At 46.0% G+C, this 23,583-nt stretch overlaps 1 protein-coding gene across 1 annotated transcript in view; it reads right to left on the bottom strand.

Moving 5' to 3' along the window:
* The window catches only part of LOC129855204 (transcriptional enhancer factor TEF-3-like), a 37,654-nt gene that overhangs the window by 12,196 nt on the left and 1,875 nt on the right, over positions 1 to 23,583 (bottom strand). The window contains exons 2-3 of the mRNA XM_055922619.1: positions 2,421 to 2,485; positions 1,275 to 1,337 (exon numbers count right to left, since the gene is read on the bottom strand). Of these exons, the coding sequence (XP_055778594.1) occupies positions 1,275 to 1,337; positions 2,421 to 2,485 (128 nt within the window). The remainder of the gene's footprint in view (positions 1 to 1,274; positions 1,338 to 2,420; positions 2,486 to 23,583) is intronic.

The raw sequence follows: 23,583 nt of genomic DNA, 5'->3' as shown, positions 1-23,583 counted from the left end.
ACCTCCCACATCCATATAATTGGAAGAGGAAGTGTAAACTCTAACATAGTTCTTAGTGAAAATACTAGGCTAAGTTTAGCTGGTTAAATGAAGGTTAGCCGTGTGTTGGCAAAACATTAATCAAGTCAAGAAAGCTTAGGAGCAGCCAGCGGCACTTTCTGCACTGGTAGCAGGGGCTTTTTCAAAGCCCATGTCAGATACTCCATTGAGTGTAATTGAATCACATAATTTTATTTGTCACATGCGCCGAATACAACAAGTTTCACCTTGCAGTGAAATGCTTACTTACAAGCCCTTAACCAACAATGCAGTTCAGAAAAAAAGTGTTAGTGTTTACTAAAATTAACTGAAGTAAAAAAGAAATAAAGAGAAAAAAAATAAATGTAAAAATAACAATTTAAAGAGCAACAATAAAAGAACAGTAGCGAGGCTATATACAGGGGGTACCGGTACAGAGTAAATGTGCAGGGGCACCGGTTAGTCGAGGTAAGTGAGGTAATATGTACATGTAGGTAGAGGTAAAGTAACTATGCATGGATAACAAACAGAGTAGCAGCGTAAAAATGGGTGTGGGGTGGGGACAATGCAAATAGGGTAGCCATTTGATTAGCTGTTCAGGAGTCTAATGGCTTGGGGGTAGAAGCTGTTAAGAAGCCTTTTGGACCTAGACTCAGCACCAATGAGTTCAATTTGCTCAATATTTGGATTGATAAATAAAGTTGACAACATTAGAAGATATTCTCCTCTTTTCAACGGTAGGTATGTAATACACAATTCCTTTATTCTATTGTTGCTAGCAATATTCTGTTGCTAGGGATATTTTTATACAAATATTTTTGCGGACCCCCTGCAGTACCTCAGTGGACTCTTAGGGGGGAGGCAGACCCCAGGTTGAATAGCCCTACCTTAAAAACATCAGCCACCAGCACACTACTCCAAATGATCTGCGTAGCTAGTGCTGTAGCAGTCATACAATTGGAATGGGTAGAATGGTAGACATTGACATTCCCATTGAAAGCAAGGTCCCTACTGTAACACCATGGTATGTGGCATGGCAGACATTGGAGAGGAGGTTTAGAATGTGGATGACTTGTGTTCTAAAAGGTCGAATTGCTCCGTTAAATCGGTGGATCCATGTAAATCTTCAGGAATTTAGAACCTGTTTGATTCGTTTTTCTACCCATTCCATTGCTATTGTACTAGCCCTTCAAGCCAATCCACAATGCAGTGCACAGGTTCAAGATTCAAAAAGGGGGGAGACTCACGTAGCGTACCTTCAGCTTCACCTGGATCTCCCGGGCCTTCCGTCGCGCTAGCACCTGGATGTGACTGGACACCTGGAGGAGAGAGAGAGAGGGATAGAGAAAAAGAGAGAGAGATCAGGTCTATGGCAGATGTGCTGTACAGGGTTCAGCCAACTATCCTCCACGGAGGAAATGTACAACAAACAATAATATTCCTTTTCTCATTCTATGATGTCATTGTCTTGAGACTTTTGGAACCAATATGTCACTTAAGAATACCAAACTGAATTGTTCATGGCCCTGGCCACTGCTAGACCAGCAGGTGTCCCCCTTCCCTTCTCACTCTACCCTTCCTCAACTCATTGTCAACTCCAACCCCTCTCCCTCTTTCCCCCCATCGCATCTTCACATAAAGGGACACAGATGGACTCCCTCTCTCTCTATGCAATGCAACATCAGTCAGTGCCAATATGTCAGTCAGTCACTCCATATCAAATCGAGAGCTTGGGACAATAAGGTTCTCTGCATTTTTGGCAAAATGTTATTGACATAGCCTTGTTCAATGTTCTTTGCCTATATAGTACTCTAACTACCCCCAACTCAAGTTGTTAAGTTCAAAATAATAATAGATAAAAATAGCTGACACCATTCAAACCAATGAGGGTTTGGAACTTTAAAGCCAATTATCTCAGAATCATCTTTTTGCAGATGAAACCTTATAGTCCCAATCTCTTGAAATCCCATGTCCCAGATAGGGTCCAAATCTCTTCCCCATCCAGCCCTCTACAGTGTCCTCTCTGCCGTAAAGATCCTGTATTGCTCTGCTTCTTGCTCTCCTAATGAGGCTGGGCTATGTGCTAGATGAAGTGGTGAAGAAACACACTGTCGTCTGATCCTATAGCATCTGTGCATTGGGCCCCATCCCTCTAAATCACTCGAGAGAGACCCATTTCAGCATGAGAACGGGGTTGGGGCTCGGGAATGTGTAGGAGTGACGGCAGCATCATTTCCTGCTGTCATGGCTTTCCCCTAGCCCTCTCTGGGTTTTTTCCAGCTCCTGATTGCAGACGGCTTGGACAGACATGGAGTGAGTGGGTTGTTTAAGAGGTGCACATGGTTTTGGAGAAAGGGCAGGAAACATATAGGGGAAAAGTGGAGTGGTGTTACGAAACCCACCTGCTTTCTTGTCCGCGTCTTCCCTGTGCGTAGCTTGATGTACCGTGCTATCAGCTCGTTTCGTCCTGAAAGAGCCAGCACATTGACATTTTAGTTTTGACATTAAAAAAATGATTTGCATTAAGAAAATGTAAAGTTATTCAATATATAATGAGATTTGTGGATTTGTTTACATGCAAAGTTTGATTTAGTTTATTAGTTCATAGTGATATGTCCAACAGTGTAAATCCTTGTTGAATGTATGTAAATGCAACAGGCTTGGCATGGTGTCAGTAGGAGGATAGGTCAGCTAGGGGATGATGAGGTACTGCTAACTTATCATCAGCATGTTGGACGTGGTTGGCTAGGAAAATCAGCTGCAGAGGTGGGAGGGGTGTCTGAGTCTGTGCTAATGTGTTCCGTATGTGTTTGTATTGATGTAAGTGTGTGTGTGTGTGTATGTAGATGTGTTATCAGTAAAAGTGTGTATTTGTGTAAACGCAAGTGTGTGGGTGTGTATGTGCAAGTACGTACATGTGTGTGCAACAGCACTAGTGTGTGTGTGTGCTTGCCCTGGTCTGTGTACCCTGTGGGGCTGGTGCTGCTGAAAGATAGGCCACATTGGCTGAGCAGGTGAAGGGGTATAGCAGCCATGCGATCCCAGGCCGGGCTCGGAGGGACACCATAGCCACAGAGAGTGACGAAGGAGGCCTGGCCTGGAGAGGCAGCTGGTCTGTGTGTGTCAATGTTTATAGAATACGCCTGCAGTAAATCTTAGGCTTGTTCCTCCATCAAGGCTTTGGTTACAGGGCAAAGGACTTGGTTCAATGGTCATGTGGCCTCTCACCTCTTTCCCTGGCCTTGTACACACATGTACACACATGCACACACACGTACAGTACCATTCAAAAGTTTGGACACACCTTCTCATTCAAGGGTTTTTCTTTATTTTTTATTATTTTCTACATTATAATAGAATAATAGTGAAGACATCAAAACTATGACATAACACATATGGAATCATGTAGTAACCAAAAAAGTGTTAAACAAATCAAAATATATTTTATATTTGAGATTCTTCAAAATAGCCACCCTTTGCCTTGATAACAGCTTTGCACACTCTTGGCATTCTCTCAACCAGCTTGAGATAGTTTGGGATGAGTTGGACTGCAAAGTGAAGGAAAAGCAGTAAACAAGTGCTCAGCATATGTGGGAACTCCATCAAGACTGTTAGAAAAGCATTCCAGGTGAAGCTGGTTGAAAGTGCCAAGTGTGCAAAGCTGTCATCAAGGCAAAGGGTGTCTATTTTGAAGAATCTAAAATATATTTTGTTTAACACTTTTTTGGTTACTACATTATTCCATATGTTATTTTATAGTTTTGATGTCTTCACCATTATTGTACAATGTAGAAAATAGTACAGATAAAGAAAAACCCTTGAATGAGTAGGTGTCCAAACTTTTGACTGGTACTATATGCACACACAAACACACACTCAGTGTGCCTCCCAGCTGTAGAAGAGTCAAGTTTGCACCACCTCTTAAACACAAATTTTTCCCTGTCACACCACATCTCCATGTGAATTAACACAGAGAGAGATCAGTCACGCAACACAACGTGGAACAACCAGCATAATATTTTCCTCACATAGTGATGCTTGGGTCAGAAAACCCGACCCTACCCCGTCTGAACCAATCAGAATGCCCGGTTACGTCGAGGAAGGAGCCCAGAAACACTGGCAGGCAATACAAGTTTCAGCTTGCACCAGAGCCCTGGTGAAAAGTAATGCACTATATAGGGAATAGAGTGCCATTTGGGACACAACCTCTGAATGGAATGCACAACATAGTTTCTCCAGCTCTCTTCTGAGCCTCCTTGCTGGGGATAAGGTTCTAGCAGACGGTGTTTGTTCCGACATACAGTAACTTTCCACTAATCAATCTCTAACAGTGTTAAAGTTTAATAGGGGCCTAGTCCACTGCAGGCAAATTTACGACTTATGAAAGTGGCAGCTGTTAGCATTAGAGGGCGTTGCGGTGATGGTTTTCTGTGAAGTGGCGACATGTTCACAAAAGAGTTTACATTAAGGAGGGCGATGGTAACCTCTTTATACACACACACACACACACACACACACACACACACACACACACACACACACACACACACACACACACACACACACACACACAGCTGTAGGGCTCCCTTTGTGTCATGCTTTTATGGATTTAAAACTTTCTCTCAGTCTCCTTATGTCTCCACAAACAGCCCAGTCACGGCACTCATTCACTCAATCTTATTTTCATTTCCGGGCTGGAACTGCTCAAGCGTTCAGTGTTTATCAGAAGATGCACTCGCTCGCCAATTGTTTGAGCACCTCAATGCATATTTCTTTAATCCCTTTGGATTTAAAAAAGTGTTCCACATTTCTTGTGCACTTTGCAGTTGCTGACTGAAAGCAGGCAAATACTTTTTGCAAGGTCACTGTGAAGACTTGGCGAGGTCACTGTGAAGACTTGGCGAGGTCACTGTGAAGACTTGGCGAGGTCTCTGGGGTGACTTGGCGAGGTCTCTGGGGTGACTTGGCGAGGTCTCTGGGGTGACTTGGCGAGGTCTCTGGGGTGACTTGGCGAGGTCTCTGGGGTGACTTGGCGAGGTCTCTGGGGTGACTTGGCGAGGTCTCTGGGGTGACTTGGCGAGGTCTCTGGGGTGACTTGGCGAGGTCTCTGGGGTGACTTGGCGAGGTCTCTGGGGTGACTTGGCGAGGTCTCTGGGGTGACTTGGCGAGGTCTCTGGGGTGACTTGGCGAGGTCTCTGGGGTGACTTGGCGAGGTCTCTGGGGTGACTTGGCGAGGTCTCTGGGGTGACTTGGCGAGGTCTCTGGGGTGACTTGGCGAGGTCTCTGGGGTGACTTGGCGAGGTCTCTGGGGTGACTTGGCGAGGTCTCTGGGGTGACTTGGCGAGGTCTCTGGGGTGACTTGGCGAGGTCTCTGGGGTGACTTGGCGAGGTCTCTGGGGTGACTTGGCGAGGTCTCTGGGGTGACTTGGCGAGGTCTCTGGGGTGACTTGGCGAGGTCTCTGGGGTGACTTGGCGAGGTCTCTGGGGTGACTTGGCGAGGTCTCTGGGGTGACTTGGCGAGGTCTCTGGGGTGACTTGGCGAGGTCTCTGGGGTGACTTGGCGAGGTCTCTGGGGTGACTTGGCGAGGTCTCTGGGGTGACTTGGCGAGGTCTCTGGGGTGACTTGGCGAGGTCTCTGGGGTGACTTGGCGAGGTCTCTGGGGTGACTTGGCGAGGTCTCTGGGGTGACTTGGCGAGGTCTCTGGGGTGACTTGGCGAGGTCTCTGGGGTGACTTGGCGAGGTCTCTGGGGTGACTTGGCGAGGTCTCTGGGGTGACTTGGCGAGGTCTCTGGGGTGACTTGAGTGGAATCTAGATTTTTGGCCTTATAAAATAATTTGAGCCAAGATTCGGCATTATGTTCACAAACTGTCACAATCTCTACACACATGACATCCTCCCAGTCCACTCAGCCCATTCAAAATTAGCATCCTGTATTTGTTACCATTAAACCTAGTCATTAATGAGCTGTTAAGAAGCTGGTGTTCATGTGTTTACAATGCATTGGGAAAGTAGTCGGACTCCTTGACTTTTTCCACATTTTGTTACGTTACAGCCTTATTTTAAAATTGATTAAATAGTTTTTTCTCCTCATCAATCTACACACAATACCCGATAATGACAAAGCAAAAACAGTTTTTAGACATTTTTGCAAATGTATTAAAAATACAAAAACTGAAATATCAAATTTACATAACTATTCAGACCCTTTACTCAGTACTTTGTTGAAGTACCTCTGGCAGTGATTACAGCCTTGAGTCTTCTTGGGTATGACGCTACAAGCATGGCACACCTGTATTTGGGGAATTTTTCCCATTCTCTGCAGATCCTCTCAAGCTCTGTCAGGTTGGATGGGGAGCGTCGCTGCACAGCTATTTTCAGGTCTCCAGAGATGATTGATCGGGTTTAAGTCTGGGCTCTGACATTCAGAAACTTGTCCCGGAGCTTCTTGTGCGTTGTCTTGGCTGTGTGCTTAGGGCCGTTGTCCTGTTGGAAGGTGAACCTTAGCCCCAGTCTGAGGTCCTGAGTGCTCTGGAGCAGGTTTTCATCAAAGATCTCTCTGTACTTTGCTCCGTTCATCTTTGCCTCGATCCTGACCAGTCTCCCAATCCCTGACGCTGAAAAACTTCCCCATAGCATGATGCTGCCACCACCATGCTTCACCGTAGGGATGGTGCCAGCTTTCCTCCAGACGTGATGCTTGGCATTCAGGCCAAAGAGTTCAAGCTTGGTTTCATCAGACCAGAGAATCTTGATTCTCATGGTTTGAGAGTCCTCTGGGTGCCTTTTGGCAAACTCCAAACGGGCTGTCATGTGTCTTACTGAGCAGTGGCTTCCGTCGGGCCACTCTACCACAAAGGCCTGATTGGTGGAGTGCTGCAGAGATGGTTGTCCTTTTGGAAGGTTCTCCCATCTCCACAGAGGAACTCTGGAGCTCTGTCAGTGACCTTCGGGTTCTTGGTCATCTCCCTGACCAAGTCCATTCTCCCCTGATTGCTCAGTTCTTCAATTTAAGAATGATGGAGACCACTGTGTTCTTGGGGACCTTCAATGCTGCAGAAATATTTTGGTACCCTTCTCCAGATCTGTGGTTCGACACAATCCTGTCTCTGAGCTCTAAGGACAATTCCTTTGACCTCATGGCTTGGTTATTGCTATGACATGCACTGTCAACTGTGGGACCTTATATAGACAGGTGTGTGCATTTCCAAATCATGTCCAATCAATTGAATTTACCACAGGTGGACTCCAATCAAGTTGTAAAAACATCTCAAGAACGATCAATGGAAACAGAATGCACTTGAGCTCAATTTCGAGTCTCATAACAAAGTGTCTAAATACTTATGTAAAGAAGGTATTTCTGTTATGTTTTTTATAAATGTGCAAAAATGTCTAAAACCCTGTTTTCGCTTTGTCATTATAGGGTATTATGTGTAGATTGTGTTGATTTTTATTTAATTCATTTTAGAATAAGGCTGTAACGTAACAAAATGTGGAAAAAGTCAAGCAGTTTGAATACTTTCCGAATGCACTATATATCAGATGTCCCTGCCACTCCCAGAAATGGACGGGTGGTATGATTTAAAAATTATCCAGACAGATCAGGGACACTGAGAAGTAGTCATTCAGTAGCCCTATGATGAGGTCATCATCGTGTGATCGTGTGACTGTGTCAACTGAATGGGTGGTGTCTAGACTCCAGAGGGGTGCGACGGAGCAGCAGACCCTGTCCTTGGCCAACTCAGGGGTTTAGGTCAGGTAGGTTAGAGACTTGGATCAGGAAATAGGATCCAAGTTCTCCAGAGCAGAGCAGTGACCAACTCTGGGAACGCAGATGGTCTAGAGATCATCTGGAAGCGCCAAGAAACACCCTTGGTCCCCTCACCCTTACATCCTCAGGGAAAGGTCAGAGGGGTTAGCGGTGGGTGCAGGATGTGTCACGCGAAGGTGCAGGTGCAACCCTCCCCTCCATCCCTGTCATAAATCTGCCTCCTCTCACAAGGCAGGGTTCCTCTCTGGCCCTGAACGGTCAGTCCCTGCTCTCTGTGTTCTCTCCTTCCCAGAGCATTCCTCACATACCAACACCCTGACTGCCCTGCCTGCTGCAGCACTGGGCCTGCATCTGTTCTTTCTGCTGCCTGCCCCATGGGGGCATACTGGGTTATTGTGTGTGTGTGTGTGTGTATTTGTACTTGTGTGTGCGCACGCAGCTACACCCCTTGACCTCTGTGTACAAACACTCACACCCTCATGACGCTAGAGGACATCCACTCACACCATAGCACATAGCCATCCCAGCCTCGCTAGCCACTCCAGACTCCAGCACAGACGACAACAGAGGACCCAGCTTCTTACGTCTACTCTCCATCTATTCTGAACAGGGGCGTTCCATGGGATCGACATGAGGCCAAACATGCCAGCCATTTTGTAACACACAAACCATCTCTGTTAGACAGAGAGCACACGCGCACAAATACAGCAAGCCCCTTTCTGAACACACATCTGCCAGCCGTACGGCTTCCGACAGCCTCTCTGTCTCTGGGCGATAACTAAGGTCAGATTTAGGCCGCAGGCAGGAATGTGTTGGCAGGGTGCGATTTCCCCTCGGATAGGATAACTAGCCGAGCGATGTGGAGTGGTGGCATGGAGACTCCTGACACAGGCCCGTCTCTGAAGCCACTGGCTAGCTCACTTCTCTCTTACTGACACTATCTGCTATGGCGCTGTCCATGCAAAGCTGTTCACTGTCAGTCCTGGAGGGCCAAAACACTTCTGGTTTCCATCCTCTTCTTCTAATAAGGGACTGATTCAGACCTGGGACACCAGGTGAGTGCAATTAACCACCAGGTAGAAACAAAAAACAGAAGCGTTTTGGCCGTCCAGGACCGGAATCGAACAGTCGTGCAGTAAAGACTTAGACCGGGATTCAAAGATACAGTATGTGAACATTGCGTTTCAAAGGTGAACTCACTGTAACAGCAGCAGCTGACTGTTTACTGTTTCATTTGAATCCATACAGAACTGTATCTCTCCACCGGTTACATAATATTATAAACTGGGTGGTTCGAGCCCTGAATGCTGATTCGCTGACAGTCGTGGTATATCAGACCGTATACCACGGGTATGACAAAACATTTATTTTCACTGCTCTAACCAGTTTATAATAGCAATAAGGCATATGGGGGTTTGTGATATATCGCACCTCCTCAGGCCTTATTGGCCCAAATATTCTCTCCAACTCCTCGCCTGTTTGAATAGGTCCGAGAAGTAATCAGTGATTTACCCCTATTGGATAGGTGTAAGCAAGGGCAAGGGGTTTATTTACGTAGCTTCTATCTATCTACAGTTGAAGTCGTACGTTTACATACACCTTAGCCAAATAAATTGAAACTCAGTTTTTCACAATTCCTGACATTTAATCCTTGTAAAAATTCCATGTCTTAGGTCAGTTAGGATCACCACTTCATTTTAAGAATGTGTAATGTCAGAATAATAGTAGAGTGATTTATTTCAGCTTTTATTTCTTTCATCAAATTCCCTGTGGGTCAGAAGTTTACATACACTCAATTAGTATTTGGTAACATTGCCTTTTAATTGTTTAACTTGGGTCATACGTTTCGGATAGCCTTCCACAAGCTTCCCACAATAAGTTGTGAGATTTTTGACCCAATCCTCCATTACAGAGCTGGTGTAACTGAGTCAGGTTTGTAGGCCTTGCTTGCACACGCCTTTTCAGTTCTGCCCACAGATTTTCGATAGGGTTGAGGTCAGGGCTTTGTGATGGCCACTCCAATACCTTGACTTTGTTGTCCTTAAGCCATTTTGCCACAACTTTAGAAGTATGCTTGGGGTCATTGTCCATTTGGAAGACCCATTTGCCACGAAGATTTAACTTCTTGACTGATGTCTTGATGTTGCTTCAATATATCTACATAATTGTCCTTCCTCATGATGCCATCTATTTTGTGAAGTGCACCAGTCCCTCCTGCAGCAAGGCACCCCCACAACATGATGCTGCCAACCCTGTTCTTCACAGTTGGGATGGTGTCCTTCGGCTTGCAAGCGTACCCCTTTCCCTCCAAATATAACGATGGCCATTATGGCCAAAAGGTTCTATTTTCGTTTCATCAGACCAGAGGACATTTTTCCAAAAAGTACGATCTTTGTCCCCATGTGCAGTTGCAAACAGTAGTCTGGCTTTTATGGCGGTTTTGAAGCAGTGGCTTCTTCCTTGCTGAGCGGCCTTTCAGGTTATTGCAATATAGGACTCGTTTTACTGTGGATATAGATACTTTTGTGCCTGTTTCCTCCATTTTCACAAGGTCCTTTGCTGTTGTTCTGGGATTTATTTGCACTTTTCGCACCAAAGTACGTTCATCTCTAGGAGTCAGAATGCATCTCCTTCCTGAGCGGTATGATTGCTGCTTGGTCCCATGGTGTTAATACTTGCGTACTATTGTTTGTACAGATGAACTTGGTACCTTCAGGTGTTTGGAAATTGCTCCCAAGGATGAACCAGACTTGTGGAGGTCTACAATTTTCTTTCTGAGGTCTTGGCTAATTTATTTAGATTTTTCCCATGATGTCAAGCAAAGTTTGAGTTTGAGGCACTGAGTTTGAAGGTAGGCCTTGAAATGCATCCACAGGTACACCTCCAATTGACTCAAATGATGTCAATTAGCCTATCAGAAGCTTCTAAAGCCATTACATAATTTTCTGGAGTTTTCCAAGCTGTTTAAAGCCACAGTCAACTTAGCGTATGTATTAAACTTCTGACCCACTGGAATTGTGATACAGTGAATTATAAATGAAATTGTCTGTAAATAATTGTTGGGAAAATTACTTGTGTCATGCACAAAGCATAGGTACTTCCGGCGGTACTTCCGGCGCCGACAGAGATGGCCGCCTCGCTTCGCGTTCCTAGGAAACTATGCAGTATTTTGTTTTTTTATGTGTTATTTCTTACGTTGGTACCCCAGGTAATCTTAGGTTTCATTACATACAGTCGGGAGGAACTACTGAATAGAAGAGCAACGTCAACTCACCATCATTACAACCAGGAATATGACTCTCCCGAAGCGGATCCTGTGTTTTGCCTTCCACCCAGTACAATGGATCTGATCCCAGCCGGCGACCCTAAACAACGACGCCGTAAAAGGGGAAAACGAAGCGGTCTTCTGGTCAGGCTTCGGAGACGGGCACAGCGCGCTCCACTCCCTAGCATACTACTCGCCAATGTCCAGTCTCTTGACAAAAAGGTTGATGAAATCCGAGCAAGGGTAACATTCCAGAGAGACATCAGAGACTGTAACGTTCTTTGCTTCACGGAAACATGGCTCACTCGAGAGACGCTAACGGAGTCGGTGGAGCCAGCTGGTTTCTTCACGCATCGCGCCGACAGAAACAAACATCTTTCTGATAAGAAGAGGGGTGGGGGTGTATGCCTTATGATTAACGAGACGTGGTGTGATCATAACAACATACAGGAACTCAAGTCATTCTGTTCACCTGATTTAGAATTCCTCACAATCAAATGTCGACCGCATTATCTACCAAGGGAATTCTCTTCGATTATAATCACAGACGTATATATTCCCCCCCAAGCAGACACATCGATGGCCCTGAATGAACTTTATCTAACTATGTAAACTGGAAACCACACACCCTGAGGCTGCATTCATCGTAGCTGGGGATTTTAACAAGGCTAATCTGAAAACAAAACTCCCTAAATTCTATCAGCATATCGATTGTGCTACCAGGGCTGGTAAAACCTTGGATCATTGTTATACTAACTTCCGCTACGCATATAAGGCCCTCCCCCGCCCTCCTTTCGGAAAAGCTGACCACGACTCCATTTTGTTGCTTCCAGCCTACAAACAGAAACTAAAACAGCAAGCTCCCACGCTCAGGTCTGTTCAACGCTGGTCCGACCAATCTGATTCCACGCTTCAAGACTGCTTCGATCACGTGGATTGGGATATGTTCCGCATTGCGTCCATGTTAGGAATTTTGTTAATAAATCATTAAAACAAATTCTAGCGTTAGATAAAACTATAACTAATTGAACTCTGCACGCCTGGTGAAAAGAGATTTGTGTTGTGGGTTATAAAATAAGCAGAAAGGGTCGTTAAACTATGGTTGAACTGACCCAACTTAGCCCTGAGATGTTTAGATAAGGCTGTGGGTAACTTTTTAGGTCTTCCATTATCTTGAGTTGTCTGCTAAAGTGGTAATATATTATAGTGAGCCTTCAGGAAGATAGATTATATTGTGTGTCATGTGTGTGCGCTGAGAAGTTGGAATGAACTTTTGAACCTATTTTATATAGGCCAGGACGAGGAGATTTATTCTGTAAACTATGACGTCATATCTTGTATATAAACTGTTGGTTATGATCAAATGGGAGCGTGCTCCGAGAATAAATTCTATCTAATTTTAATAAGACTGTATCCTGTCTATTTTATGTTAATAAGTATCTTACAAATTCTTATAAATAGACAAATTGAATTTAATTAATGAGTACATTAGAGGAATAATTGAATTCCACTAACAGTACAACAACAACATTGACGAATACGCTGATTCGGTCAGCGAGTTCATTAGAAAGTGCATTGACGATGTCATACCCACAGCAACGATTAAAACATTCCCAAACCAGAAACCGTGGATTGATGGCAGCATTCGCGTGAAACTGAAAGCGCGAACCACTGCTTTTAACCAGGGCAAGGTGACCGGAAACATGACCGAATACAAACAGTGTAGCTATTCCCTCCGCAAGGCAATCAAACAAGTTAAGTGCCAGTATAGAGACAAAGTAGAGTCGCAATTCAACAGCTCAGACGCAAGAGGTATGTGGCAGGGTCTACAGTCAATCACGGATTACAAAAAGAAAACCAGCCCCGTCGCGGACCAGGATGTCTTGCTCCCAGACAGACTAAATAACTTTTTTGCTCGCTTTGAGGACAATACAGTGCCACTGACACGGCCCGCTACCAAAACCTGCGGGCTCTCCTTCACTGCAGCCGAGGTGAGTAAAACATTTAAACGTGTTAACCCTCGCAAGGCTGCAGGCCCAGACGGCATTCCCAGCCGCGTCCTCAGAGCATGCGCAGACCAGCTGGCTGGTGTGTTTAAGGACATATTCAATCAATCCTTATCCCAGTCTGGTGTTCCCACATGCTTCAAGAGGGCCACCATTGTTCCTGTTCCCAAGAAAGCTAAGGTAACTGAGCTAAAAGACTACCGCCCCGTAGCACTCACTTCCGTCATCATGAAGTGCTTTGAGAGACTTGTCAAGGACCATATCACCTCCACCCTACCTGACACCCTAGACCCACTCCAAATTGCTTACCGACCCAATAGGTCCACAGACGACGCAATCGCAACCACACTGCACACTGCCCTAACCCATCTGGACAAGAGGAATACCTATGTGAGAATGCTGTTCATCGACTACAGCTCAGCATTTAACACCATAGTACCCTCCAAACTCGTCATCAAGCTCGAGACCCTGGGTCTCGACCCCGCCCTGTGCGACTGGGTCCTGGACTTCCTGACGGGCCGACCCCAGGTGGTGAGGGTAGGTAACATCTCCACCCTGCTGATCCTCAACACTGGGGCCCCACAAGGGTGCGTTCTGAGCCCTCTCTTGTACTCCCTGTTCACCCACGACTGCGTGGCCATGCACGCCTCTAACTCAATCATCAAGTTTGCGGACGACACTACAGTGGCAGGCTTGATTACCAACAACGACGAGACGGCCTACAGGGAGGAGGTGAGGGCCCTCGGAGTGTGTTAGGAAAATAACCTCACACTCAACGTCAACAAAACAAAGGAGATGATTGTGGACTTCAGGAAACAGCAGAGGGAGCACCCCCCTATCCACATCGATGGGACAGTAGTGGAGAAGGTGGAAAGTTTTAAGTTCCTCGGTGTACACATCACAGACAAACTGAATTGGTCCACCCACACAGACAGCGTTGTGAAGAAGGCGCAGCAGCGCCTCTTCAACCTCAGGAGGCTGAAGAAATTTGGCTTGTCACCAAAAGCACTCACAAACTTCTACAGATGCACAATCGAGAGCATCCTATTGGGCTGTATCACCGCCTGGTACGGCAACTGCTCCGCCCACAACCGTAAGGCTCTCCAGAGGGTAGTGAGGTCTGCACAACGCATCACCGGGGGCAAACTACCTGCCCTCCAGGACACCTACACCACCCGATGTCACAGGAAGGCCATAAAGATCATCAAGGACAACAACAACCCGAGCCACTGCCTGTTCACCCCGCTATCATCCAGAAGGTGAGGTCAGTACAGGTGCATCAAAGCAGGGACCGAGAGACAGAAGCTGTTTTTCAATCTCAAGGCCATCAGACTGTTAAACAGCCATCACTAACATTTAGTGGCCGCTGCCAACATACTGACTCAACTCCAGCCACTTTAATAATGGGAATTGATGGAAATTATGTAAAAATGTATCACTAGCCGCTTTAAACAATGCCACTTAATATAATGTTTACATACCCTACATTACTCATATGTATATGTACAATGATCAAAAAAATAAAGGGAACACTTAAACAACACAATGTAACTCCAAGTCAATCACACTTCTGTGAAATCAAACTGTCCACTTAGGAAGCAACACTGATTGACAATAAATTTCACATGCTGTTGTGCAAATGGAATAGACAAAAGGTGGAAATTATAGGCAATTAGCAAGACACCCCCCAAAACAGAAGTGATTCTGCAGGTGGTGACCACAGACCACTTCTCAGTTCCTATGCTTCCTGGCTGATGTTTTGGTCACTTTTGAATGCTGGCGGTGCTCTCACTCTAGTGGTAGCATGAGACAGAGTCTACAACCCACACAAGTGGCTCAGGTAGTGCAGTTCATCCAGGATGGCACATCAATGCGAACTGTGGCAAAAAGGTTTGCTGTGTCTGTCAGCGTAGTGTCCAGAGCATGCAGGCGCTACCAGGAGACAGGCCAGTACATCAGGAGACGTGGAGGAAGCCGTAGGAGGGCAACAACCCAGCAGCAGGACCGCTACCTCCGCCTTAGTGCAAGGAGGTGCACTGCCAGCGCCCTGCAAAATGACCTCCAGCAGGCCACAAATGTGCATGTGTCTGCTCAAACGGTCAGAAACAGACTCCATGAGGGTGGTATGAGGGCCCGACGTCCACAGGTGGGAGTTGTGCTTACAGCCCAACACCGTGCAGGACGCTTGGCATTTGCTAGAGAACACCAAGATTGGCAAATTCGCCACTGGTGCCCTGTGCTCTTCACAGATGAAAGCAGGTTCACACTGAGCACATGAGCACATGTGACAGACGTGACAGAGTCTGGAGACGCCGTGGAGAACGTTCTGCTGCCTGCAATATCCTCCAGCATAACCGGTTTGGCGATGGGTCAGTCATGGTGTGGGGTGGCATTTCTTTGTGGGGCCGCACAGCCCTCCATGTGCTCGCCAGAGGTAGCCTGACTGCCATTAGGTACCGAGATGAGATCCTCAGACCCCTTGTGAGACCATATGCTGACACATGCACATTTGTGGCCTGCTGGAGGTCATTTTGCAGGGCTCTGGCAGTGCACCTCCTTGCACTAAGGCGGAGGTAGCGGTCCTGCTGCTGGGTTGTTGCCCTCCTACGGCTTCCTCCACGTCTCCTGATGTACTGGCCTGTCTCCTGGTAGCGCCTGCATGCTCTGGACACTACGCTGACAGACACAGCAAACCTTTTTGCCACAGTTCGCATTGATGTGCCATCCTGGATGAACTGCACTACCTGAGCCACTTGTGTGGGTTGTAGACTCCGTCTCATGCTACCACTAGAGTGAGAGCACCGCCAGCATTCAAAAGTGACCAAAACATCAGCCAGGAAGCATAGGAACTGAGAAGTGGTCTGTGGTCACCACCTGCAGAATCACTTCTGTTTTGGGGGGTGTCTTGCTAATTGCCTATAATTTCCACCTTTTGTCTATTCCATTTGCACAACAGCATGTGAAATTTATTGTCAATCAGTGTTGCTTCCTAAGTGGACAGTTTGATTTCACAGAAGTGTGATTGACTTGGAGTTACATTGTGTTGTTTAAGTGTTCCCTTTTATTTTTTTGAGCAGTGTATATACTGTAATCTATATCATCTACTGCATCTTGCCATCTTTATGTAATACATGTATCACTAGCCACTTTAAACTATGCCACTTTATGTTTATATACCCTACATTACTCATCTCATATGTATGTGCTGTACTCTATACCATCTACTGCATCTTGCCTATGCCGTTCTGTACCATCACTCAGTCATATATCTTTATGTACATATTCTTTATCCCTTTACACTTGTGTGTGTATAAGGTAGTAGTTGTGGAATTGTTAGGTTAGATTACTTGTTGGTTATTACTTCATTGTCGGAACTAGAAGCACAAGCATTTCGCTACACTCGCATTAACATCTGCAAACCATGTGTATGTGACAATTAAAATTTGATTTGAAGCAGATGTCCTAACCGACTTGCCAAAACTATAGTTTGTTAACAAGAAATTTGTGGAGTGGTTGAAAAACAAGTTTTAATGACTCCAACCTTAGTGTATGTAAACTTCCAACTTCAACTGTATCTATCCAGTCATGTCAGATCTTGGGATACGTAATGAGAGAGCATTCGATCAGGGCCTTAGACAGAGGTGAGATGCATGTCAGAGCCAAGCAGACAGCCATGTCTGAATTCTGGAGGCACCTTAGTGGAAATGCAGTGATGATTCCTCAAAGTCCCTGGGAGGATCCTATCGCATGTGAGAGTAAAGGTCAAGACAGGGGCTAGGGCTACAGAGCCAGGGGTTAGGTTCAGACTCAGGACCTCCCCCATGTGACTGCTGTGCTGTGCCCCCTGCACCGCTCCAGCCTCATCCTCAGGTGTCGCCACTACCCACTCACTACCCAGCAAACCCCTGACCTGGCCATGCCTTCAAGTACTCTCTCTGGAGACAGCAAACAGTGACCCCACTGCAGTAGTACTCTCTCTGGAGACAGCAAACAGTGACCCCACTGCAGTAGTACTCACTCTGGAGACAGCAAACAGTGACCCCACTGCAGTAGTACTCACTCTGGAGACAGCAAACAGTGACCCCACTGTAGTAGTACTCACTCTGGAGACAACAGTAGTACTCTACTGCAGTAGAGTACTACTGCAGTGGGGTCACTGTTTGCTGTCTCCAGAGAGAGTACTTGAAGGCATGGCCAGGTCAGGGGTTTGCTGGGTAGTGAGTGGGTAGTGGCGACACCTGAGGATGAGGCTGGAGCGGTGCAGGGGGTACAGCACAGCAGTCACATGGGGGAGGTCCTGAGTCTGAACCTAACCCCTGGCTCTGTAGCCCTAGCCCCTGTCTTGACCTTTACTCTCACATGCGATAGGACACCCCACTGCAGTAGTACTCACTCTGGAGACAACACCGTGACCCCACTGCAGTAGTACTCACTCTGGAGACAGCAAACAGTGACCCCACTGCAGTAGTACTCACTCTGGAGACAGCAAACAGTGACCCCACTGCAGTAGTACTCACTCTGGAGACTCAGCAATGATATGGTGACCGTACTGAGAACTCTGTCCTGTCTCAGCTGCAATTACAAAAGAAACATGACACAGGAGCACTTTACCAAAAGGCTACTAGCTACACACAGCCTTCTGTCAGCGAACCTCTCACTTGACTGGGAAAGTTGGGACCTGGGTGAGGAGGATAATTATTTATTTCCATTGGGCCTTTCCTTTACATCATACACTGTTATTAATGAGGGTTGACAGAAAAAAACTGCTGCTCTCTGTTTGCAGGGCATGTTGGCGTCTACACGAGACAAACATGTCAAGATGTTTGTCGGCAATAAAACCCTTGCAATGAAGGCCAGAGAAAACAGACGTTCACTATAGGAGGTATAGTGGGAGAGCAGGTGTGAAAGAACATGATGACTGAATAAAATATTATAATATGTCAGTTATTTTTTGCATAAGGCATAAGACTAGGGCCTTTTTTCTGATTATGTAAATAATAAAAGTGATTACAAGAAGAGTTATGAGTGATTATCCAACGGGTGGGTCTAATCCTGAATGCTGATTGGTTAAAACTGAGCTTCTTGGGCATTATCACTTAATTATTCAATCACTGTAAATAAACAACCAACATTTCCACTATCAAATGTGCTATTTTCATATACGGCCTATATGGGTATCCTATACCTTGTGGCAAAGCACTTATCCAACTGTCCATCCCTCCTCCCCTATAACACACATCATTTGTTATCCCGGCTCTGAAAAGCCTTTCTACCCGGTGGATCCATTACTTTACACGCCGGACGTTAGTCAGATGGGGCAAAGCACAACCGGGACCCATGGAAGCCAGGAAATGTTTTCATTGGCAATGCATGTCGAATGACTGCCACACAAAAACCTCCACAATATCCGTGACACTGTCTTAATAGGCGAGCTAATAACTGCAGTGAGTAATAAGCATGACGGCCAGACTATTATGAGAAAAATGCATGGCATTTTGCATGAGGAAATATGAGACAAAAACATTCCTCTCGATATAAGAAATTACAATTGGATGAAGAGGATCTACACGCATACTACAAAATGAACGGTTCCCCATCTCAATATGGCATTGTTGCCTCTGAAATGGCACTTGTTCAGTGTTGTAGACAGGAAATGCAATACAGTGCATTCGGAAAGTATTCAGACCACTTGACTTTTTCCACATTTTGTTACGTTACAGCCTTATTCTAAAATGGATTAAATCGTTTCCCCCCCTAATCAATCTACACACCATATCCCATAATAACTAAGCAAAAACAGATTGTTAGACATTCAGATCCTTTACTCGGTACTTTGTTGAAGCAGCTTTTGCAGCGATTACAGCCTCGAGTCTTCTCCCATTCTGCTCTGTAGATCCTCTCAAGCTCTCTCATGTTGGATGGGAAGTGCGTGCAAAGCTGTCATCAAAGGGTGGATATTTGAAGAATCTCTAATATAAAATATATTTTGATTTGTTTAACACTTTTTTGGTTACTACATGATTCCATATGTGTTATTTGATGTCTTCATTATTATTCTACAATGTAGAAAATAGTCAAAATAAAGAAAAACCCTTGAATGAGCAGGTGTTCTAAAACCTTTGACCGGTAGTGTATTTCCATAGGTTTTCCTCTCACTTCATGTAATGATATACTTAAATTTAAAACGAGATTTAAAATGAGATTAACATAGCTTTAGGTTGAAATGAGTTGAGTTGGAGCAATGTGTCGAAAGGTCTGTCAATGACCCTGACAGGGCTGATAAACAGGGTGGGGGGTCAGTGCGGGGGGTGGGCTTAGCTGTTTATGGGGTGTGGGGGGCAGCGGGTTCAGTCTTGTCTCTTTTCTCATGTAGTACATTTTGTCTGGCCGTGAGGCTGTGGTGAACTTGGGGAGCAGTTGGAGGTTAGCTGAAAGGTAGTCAGACCCACTGAGAGACTGACAGACTGTCGGGGGGGGGGGGGGGGTGGCGGGGGGGGGGGGGGGGGGGGGGTGCATGATAAATCCCAGAAATAGCAGCGAACAGAGGAGGCAGGCATAAAGACACACATACACACCAGGGACAGGTGCAGAATGCCCCGGAGCCGCACAAGACACCGCCGCTACCTTGGTGTTTATTTGTTTCCCTCCCCTCACTCCAAGCACTCAAAGGGTAAACGTCTATTCTGGTATAGGGTTACAGCGGAGCTGCCTTGAACCCCGGTTCCAAGCGCATGCCATTCCTAACGGCCCATCGTGCTCCCTGGCACGCATCACCCGCCCCTGACCCCCGTGGGGAGGAAGGGGCACCTCAGTGCGCCCCCCCAGCTCTCACCACCCTCCCCTCCCTCCCCAGCCTCTCTTCCCCTAAAACAGAATGTGACACCTGCCCCCTCTCCTCTGTCCCATTATTGCAGGCTTTATAAGGGGTTAGAGTTGATCAGGGGACGGCTCTGAACTCGCCGGGCCCAGATAGCCTAGCATATGGCTAAAGGAGCTGGCTCAGAGAGGGGAGATGACAGACCTCCTCTGAAAAGCACACAACCACCCGCTCCGTTTGGACCCAATGCTTTCCCACCACCAGCAGACGAGCTATCGTTATCGCAAGCCATCTGTTAGCAGACGTCTACCAGCAAGACCTAGTGTGTCCTATCAAATCAAAGTTTATTGGTTGCGTACACAGATTTTTTTTTATTTAACTAGGCAAGTCAGTTAAGAACAAATTCTTATTTACAATGACAGTCTACCAAGAGGCAAAATGCCTCCTGTTGGGACGAGGGCTGGGATTAAAAATGTAGGACAAAACAGACATCACGACAAGATAGACACCACAACACTACAAAAAGAGAGACCTAAGACAACAACACAGCATGGCAGCAACACATGACAGCATAGCATGGTAGCAACACAACATGACAACAACACGGTAGCGAAACAATATGGCAGCAGCACAACCTGGTAGCAGAACAAAATTTGTACAAACATTGTTAGGCACAGACAACAGCACAAAGGGCAAAAAGGTAGAAACAACAATTCATCACGCAAAGCAGCCACAAGTGTCAGTAAGAGTGACCATGATTGAGTCTTTGAATGTAAAGATGGAGATAAAACTATCCAGTTTGGGGCCTCCTGAGTGGTGCAGCGGTCTAAGGCACTGCATCGCAGTGCTAGAAGCGTTTCTACGGGCTGTGTCAACCAGCCATGGCCGGGAGTCCCATAGGACAGAGCACAATTGGCACATCGTCAACCGGGTTAGGATAGGATTTGGCCGGTGGGGCTTTACTTGGCTCATCGCACACTAGCGACTCTTTGTGGCAGGCCGGGTGCCTGAGGGCTGACTCCGGTCGTCAGTTGAATGGTGTTTCCTCTGACACATTGGTGAGTCTGGGTTAAGGTGGCGGGTGTTAAGGAGCGCGGTTAGGTGGGTTATGTTTCGGAGGACACATTACTCCACCTTAGCCTCTCCCAAGACAGCGACTAGACAAGATCAAAAAGGGGTTAAAAATACAAAATAAATAAACTGTCCAGTTAGTGTTTGTTGCAGCTCCTTCCAGTCGCTAGCTGCAGCGAAAAGAGGAGCGACCCAGGGATGTGTGTGCTTTGGGGACCTTCAACAGAATGTGACTGGCAGAATGGGTGTTGTATGTGGAGGACGAGGGCTGCAGTAGGTATCTCAGATAGGGGGGAGTGAGGCCTAAGAGGGTTTTATAAATTAGCATCAACCAGTGGGTCTTGTGCCAGGTATACAAAGATGGGCAGTTTACAGAGGAGTGTAGAGTGCAGTGATGTGTCCTAATTGGTGGCATTGGTGGCAAATCTGATGGCCAAATGGAAAGAACATCCAGCCGCATGAGAGCACCCTTACCTGCCAATCTATAATTTACATCTTCATAATCTAGCATGGGTAGGATGGTCATCTGAATCAAGGTTAGTTTGGTAGCTGGGGTGAAAGAGGAGCGATTATGATGGAGGAAACCAAGTCTAGATTTAACTTCAACCTGCAGCTTTGAGAATGTGCTGAGACAAGGACAGTGTACCATCTAGCCATTCTCCCAAGTACTTGTATGAGGTAACTACCTTATTAAAATCTAAACCCTCAGATATATTAATCACACCAGTGGGGAGAGGGGCATTTTGCAGATGTTATCCAATATGTAAGAAACATCAAAACGAGCAATGTCAGAGTCCAAAATGTGGAAAAAGTCAAGGGGCCTTTTTACAAATTTATAAAAATGAAAAAGTACACATTTACATAAGTAGTCAGACCCTTTACTCAGTACTTTGTTGAAGCACCTTTGGCAGTGATTACAGCATCAAGTTTTCTTGGGTGTGACACGACAAGTATTTGGGGAGTTCCTCCCTTCTCTGCAGATCCTCTCAAGCTCTGTCAGGTTGAATGGGGAGCGTCGCAGCACAGCTATTTTCAGGTCTCTCCAGAAGTGTTCGATCTGGTTCAAGTCCGGGCTCTGGCTGGGTCCCTCAAGGACATTCAGACACTAGACCCAAATCCACTACTGTGTTGTAATGGCTGTGTGCTTAGGGTCGTTATCCTGTTTCCCCAGTCTGAGGTCCTGAGTGCTCTGGAGCAGGTTTTCATCAAGGATCTCTGTACTTTGCTCTGTTCATCTTTGCCTCGATCCTGACCAGTCTCCCAATTCCTGACACTGAAAAATATCCCCAAAGCATGATGCTACCACCCCCATGCTTCACCGTAGGGATGGTACCAGGTTTCCTCCAGACGTGATGCTTGGCATTCAGGAGAAAGAGTTCAATCTTGGTTTCATCAGACCAGAGAATCTTGTTTCTCATGGTCTGAGAGTCTTGAGGTGCCTTTTGGCAAACTCCAACAGGGCTGTCATGTGCCTTTTACTGAAGAGTGGCTTCCGTCTGGCCACTCTACCATAAAGGCCTGATTGGTGGAGTGCTGCAGAGATGGTTGTCCTTCTGGAAGGTTCTCCCATCTCCACAGAGGAGCTCTGTCAGAGTGACCATTGGGTTCTTGGTATTATGGGGTATTGTGTGTAGATTGCTAAGGAATTTGTTTTGATTTAATCCATTTTAGAATAATGCTGTAACGAAACAAAATGTAGAAAAAGTCAAGGAGTCTGAATACTTTCCAAAGGTACTGTGTGTATATATATATATACAATACCAGTCAAAAGTTTGGACACACCTACTCATTCAAGGGTTTTTCTTATTATTTTTTTAATTATTATAATAGAATAATAGTGAAGACATCAAAACTATGAAATAACACATGGAATCATGTAGTAACCAAAAAAGTGTTAAATAAATCAAAATATATTTTAGATTCTTCAAAGTAGCCACCCCCCCAAAGTAGCCACCTTGATGACAGCTTTCCACACTCTTGGCATTCTCTCAACCAGCTTCACCTGGAATGCTTTTCCAACAGCTTATTGTTGGCTGCCTTTCCTTCACTCTGTGGACCAACCCCGACCTTCGGGGTCTATCAGCCGGGTTAGATCAGGGTAGTTTTCGACTCCAATGCACAGCAGTATGGTCTCTCCAACAACATGCTGCTCACAGGCCCAGACCTAAACAATAGTCTTCTGGGAGTTCTCATCCGCTTCAGGAAAAAACATGTAATAATAACAGCAGATATCCAACAGATGCTTTATTGTTTCGTTGTGAGAGAAGATCACAGAAACTACCTGAGAATCTTATGGTACAGAGACAATGACATCACAAAAACATAATTGAGTATAGGATGAAGGTCCACAACTTCGGCAACAGCCCATCTCCTGCCGTCACCGTCTACGGGCTCAGGCGAGCCACTCAAGAAGGTGAGCAAGATCACGCAGCAGACACTTGACAGTTCGTGGAGAGACATTTCTATGTGGATGATGGGCTCAAGTCTCTGCCCACAGACACAGAGGCCATCGACCTGTTACGGAGAACACAAGCAGCACTCGCGGAGTCAAACCTGCGACTGCAAAATATTGCATCCAACAGTGCGACTGATAAAGGCACTAAACTGAAAAATAACAAAACATAGATCACCGGATT

This window comes from Salvelinus fontinalis, chromosome 5 (genome assembly GCF_029448725.1).
Source record: "Salvelinus fontinalis isolate EN_2023a chromosome 5, ASM2944872v1, whole genome shotgun sequence".
NCBI classification, from domain to species: Eukaryota; Metazoa; Chordata; class Actinopteri; order Salmoniformes; family Salmonidae; genus Salvelinus; species Salvelinus fontinalis.
This window is presented reverse-complemented; position numbering and strand designations above follow the sequence as displayed.